The sequence below is a fragment of the Quercus suber genome, unplaced genomic scaffold (genome assembly GCF_002906115.3).
Source record: "Quercus suber isolate HL8 unplaced genomic scaffold, Cork oak 2.0 scaffold_64, whole genome shotgun sequence".
In the NCBI taxonomy this organism is placed as follows: domain Eukaryota; kingdom Viridiplantae; phylum Streptophyta; class Magnoliopsida; order Fagales; family Fagaceae; genus Quercus; species Quercus suber.
Window position 1 is genome coordinate 376,221 of NW_027069529.1, and position 4,817 is coordinate 381,037.

Genomic DNA, 4,817 nt, shown 5'->3' on the forward strand with positions numbered 1-4,817 from the left:
TGGTTGGGGGCCTGAGGGCATGATTGTCCTTCACCTCCTCCACCTTGTGTCAAGCTCTCCCATTCTCTTGGTGCCAAATAAAAGCACGAGTTGACACTTCCCTCCGGCTAGTTCTCCCTTGGGGCGGCTTCACCTGGGCCTCTGATTGTAGGAATAGCTAGGAATAGCAGGTGGCTATTAGCTTGTAAATTTGCTTGTAACACAGGCCTACCTGAGCCTCTGATTGTAATATGTAATTTTTCTACGTTTGAATTAATAATATCAAGATCTTTTGTTTTTCTCTTTCGTTGTTGTTTGTTTTTTTTTTTTTTTTTTTTTTTTTTAACAATAAATACTTAAAATTTAGAACTCTTATCTTATTCAATCTGCTGTGAAACAAATACTTATAACTTGGAACGTTATCTTTTTCAATCTACCGTAAAACAAACACTTAGAACTTAGAACCTCATCTTTTTCAATCTACTGTAAAACAAATAATTATAACTTGGAACGTTATCTTTTTCAATCTACCGTAAAACAAACACTTAGAACTTAGAACCTCATCTTTTTCAATCTACTGTAAAACAAATAATTATAACTTGGAACGTTTACCTGGTGCACCGGCCAGCACCCTAATCCTCCCCACAGACGGCGCCAATTGTAGGGACTCAATTTGAATTGAGTGTTGGGTTTTCAGCCCAACAAGCCCTAAACAATACATTTATAGAGAGTGGGCTGACAGGCTTAGGTGCTGGCCGTTGATCACCATGCCCAAACTTATCTTTAAAAATGGCTAAGTGTTTTCTTACAAATGAGGGAATGCTCCTCGGCCTGTGGCCGAGGAGGCCCTTCCTTTTTTTTTCCCTCCCTCTATTTGCTTTACTAGCTCTTCTTTTATAGTTTTAATCTTCCTATCTTTTGCTTCCATCTGTTGATTGTCTATTCGCCTTTTTCTCTGGTCGTCCATCCCATCAGAAGCTTTATCGATACTCAAGTGGCTCACTCTGACCAACGTTATCCTGCCAAGGGGTTACCTCTCCATTAATGCGGCCAGGGGGGTTAGTTGAGTGCATTAAATGCGAGAGTGACAGCTTGCCTTGGGGTTAGCCACTCCCCGGAATCAATCTTGTCAGGCCGAGGACAAGGTGTCCTCGGCGTGGATTCAAGAGAATAGGCTTCCCCCCTTTCTCCTCAGAAATAGCTTGCTCTCCTCGGCATGGGCCTTGGGCCTGCTATGTGAAGGACTGAGGCTATCAGGCCCACGGACCCCACAATACATACTCTCATTTTCTTTCTTAAAAATAAAGAGCTTTTCATTTGTTCAGTTTTTCACCCTCAACCAAGCATGCATATCGCGTATCGAAACACATATAAGGAAAAATTGAACACTCTCTCTCACAACACTTTTCCACCGGCCTAACGCATTAATAAAATCAAACAGTATTACCCTTATTAGAAACAATCATGAGCTGCAAAGATTGTGACCGGACGGTCCAGATGAGGACGATGGTGCAATGGTTACAAATGGGGGCCACTATAGGGAAACAGTGAAGAACTATTAGAATAATAATTACAGATGGGAATAATGGTACAAAGGAAAAGGACTAAAATAATTAAAGACTTAAGAGATACAGATCCTTTTGGCAAATAAAACAGTGTCTTTATTTTTTAACCTGAAGCGGAAAATAGAATGCAGCCTTGAAGAACTTGCCAGAAATGGGGTCTCTTTGTTTTCTTGAGCTTCCCTAGAAATTCCTCTCGACCTCCCTAGAAATGGAATGCACACACACTCTGTACAGAAGTAATAGATTCTGTACCTAGAAAATACACTATTCCAGCTGACACAATTGGTGGTGGTCAATCTCTCTCTCTCTCTCTCTCTCTCACTCAAGGGCAATAACTAATTCCTCGGGCCAAGTTTTTTTTTTTTAATTTCTTACCTCGAAGTAGGGTCCAAATTCAATCAACACTATTAATTTATTTTTTTTCCCCTACTCTCTAGTCCAAGTGCAAGTGGGCATTTCATTATAATACAATATTTAATTGGAATAAAGTGAAATATTTTAATAAGAGTCTACTACTAGTGTCATTTCGAGTTTAAAGGCATTCTTTTACTCCATGGATATCACAATGGTGAGTAATATAATATTACATTTAATTGGAATAAAGTTTACCACAATAGTTTCTAAGTTGTATTACTGTTACTCGCCCCTTGTATTGCGATTAGATATTAGAATCTTTTATTTGAATCAAGAAAAAAGGTCTAAAGCATAGATTCGATTAAAGATGTTACAGTAATGGAAATTGATGCCTAAGTGTTAACACTTTTTTTTTTTCTTTCTAAAATAATGAAATGATATTATGAGACTCCGAGAGGATCACTATCTAAAACCCTAATGCATGTGAAAGGCACTGTTTTAAAAATCGGACCGGACCGGTCGGTCTGACTGGTTCAACCGGAAATCGGAGGCTAATTCGGTCCGGTTAAAAGCTCCAAAACCGGTCAACAACCGAAAAATCGGCCAAAAACCGAGATTGAACCAAAAATTACAAAAAAAAAACGGTTTTATGACCGGTTCGGTTTTTAAAATCATGGTGAAAGGGCTTTAAATAAATGAGAAAGTCTCTCCACACCAAAGAATTGTTTTTATATATATATTTTTTTGTGTCGTGATGGATTCAGTCGAGCAATATCTCTCTAGTGTTCATTTGACTTGAGTAAAATTATAGTCTTCTTGAAATTATTCACATATTTTTGTGTCACGATGGATTCAATGGAGCACTATCTCAAATATTAATTGACTTGAGTCATAAGAAATAAAAAATAAAAATAAAAAAATAAAAACTCAATTCCCATTTTGCCACCTAAATTTTAAAAAGTAAAAATCATATTTACATAATACAAAAAGACATTAATACCCTCGCTCAAGCTCTCTCTCTTTCACTCTTTCTTTGTAGTCTGTACGTACACAAGAAGCTCACGGAACAAATTCAATGCACACACTCCATGGAAAACTACCTCAAATGATCACGTGGCACCCAGTCAATCCATTCGAAAGCAAAGGATATTTTCGTGATTAACTCAAAAAAAAAAAAAAAAAAAAACTCACAAACACTGATTTTGCCACAAATTAAAGAACAAACACATTTTTGGTTTGGTTTAAAATCCGCGAGACTTACCGTCACCGTCACGGGCAATCCCTTGGGTGACAGACGCGAGCTTCTGCAGATTCAACTTGACAACTGTGTCGGCGAACAGACGCGTGTCCTCCTCGGTGTTCCCTTCCGGCACATCAACCACATAAGATTCCAAAACAACGGTCCAGATCTTCCCGTCGCGCTCGAACCCGTGCACCGACGTGACCGAACGGTAATTCCTCAACCGGTGCTCCCCTCCGGTGATACTGAAACCGGTGACGCGTCGGTCATCGTCTAGCATATCGAGTCTCTCGGAGCTGGTTTCAGCCGGTAATCCGGAGATAACATTGACCTCCCTGGTGCACCCTACGGTCATTGTGAAGTTTTCCTCGACCGTACAGCTCTTGATGAAGTGCTTGTAGGTTTGTGGCTTATCGAATCGCCGGACTACGGACCAAACGGTCTGTACCGGCGCGTCGACTCGTTGAGCGAGTAGGGTTGAGCATTGACCCGGTCCGAGTTTGTATGTGTGGAACTCGGACACGAACGGGCTCAACTCGTCGAACTCGTCCTGAGTCAAACCCGGTGGGAGTGTCAAGTGGTGGTGAGTCGTGCTCTGTGTTTCGTCCGAGTCTTGCTCCGTCGTTGAACTTGAAGCCTCGCCTTTTTCCATTGATTGTGAATTTTGTTAGAATGAATTTGTGAGTACGTTTTTAGTTTTATAAGAGTTGGGATTTTTGGGAAATGGTAGGGGTAAACTGGGAAATTGTGTGAATTTTGAATATAATATTGGGTATGGAGGACAGGTGTCACATTGATGAGGTGGACAAGTGGCTTACTGGCTGGGTTGTGGGTTGTTTGACAGATCAGCCTGGCTTGGCTTTCGTTAAAGCCAAATCCAGCTAATTTTTATCTTCTTTTTTTATTTATTAAGTTACTATTTTTTTTACTTGTCTTACAAATTAGTCTTATTATTTAAATGGCGGCGCATACACGATCTAACCCGACCATCACGGAGGAGAGCACTTCTTTCAAAGTCGTTGTTCTAGTGAGCTAAGTTCATGAAAGAAAATAGGATAGATGAAATTTGTTTTGGATCCATAATTCTTTTTTTCTTTTTTTTTCTTTTTTTTCAATTTAAATTGTTAAGAAAATTGAAGAAGAAATGACATTTACGCTACATTTTTTTTTTCTAAAATATTTGCACGTGTTTTGTATGACATGTTTTCAAGCAAATCACCAAAACTAGTGGCTCAACCTTAGGAGCTATTGGTGCCAAAGGTCCAATGACTAGATTGTCGGAATGGTAGCTTCGGCAATCAAACCTTCAATGACTGAATTGCAAAAACCGACGGTTGGAATGACAACTCCAACCACCGAATCGTTTGCATCCACAATCAAAAAAATGTCTCCGATTATAGTATTGTTGGCACTAGTTGCCAAATTGGTAGCTTCAACTACTAGACTATAAAGACTAGTGACCTAGCCACCAAATGGAGGGAGTGGAAGCCATCATGTGTTTTTGTAAAAAACATTTACCAAAAATTTAAAGGTAAAACATTTTACAATTTTTTATAAAAGATTTTATAGTTAATGGAAAATATTTTACAAGTTTGACAACATTTTACATGCAAACAAACACTTGAAAGTGGTAAAATATTTTACCTCAAAATAAATGGAGCGTAAGAAAAAAGAAAATC

General features: G+C 39.0%; 1 protein-coding gene across 1 annotated transcript; it reads right to left on the bottom strand.

The window, feature by feature from the left end:
• Positions 1–2,810: 2,810 nt before the first annotated feature.
• On the bottom strand, positions 2,811–3,860 carry LOC112029640 (abscisic acid receptor PYR1). Its single transcript, XM_024062327.2, has one exon. The coding sequence runs from the start codon at positions 3,788–3,790 to the stop codon at positions 3,140–3,142; it is 651 nt and encodes a 216-aa protein (XP_023918095.1). The 5' UTR covers positions 3,791–3,860; the 3' UTR covers positions 2,811–3,139.
• Positions 3,861–4,817: the final 957 nt, after the last annotated feature.

Excerpts from the sequence above, each read along its gene's own strand:
- LOC112029640 (XM_024062327.2), bottom strand. The coding sequence starts at position 3,790 with ATGGAAAAAGGCGAGGCTTCAAGTTCAACGACGGAGCAAGACTCGGAC.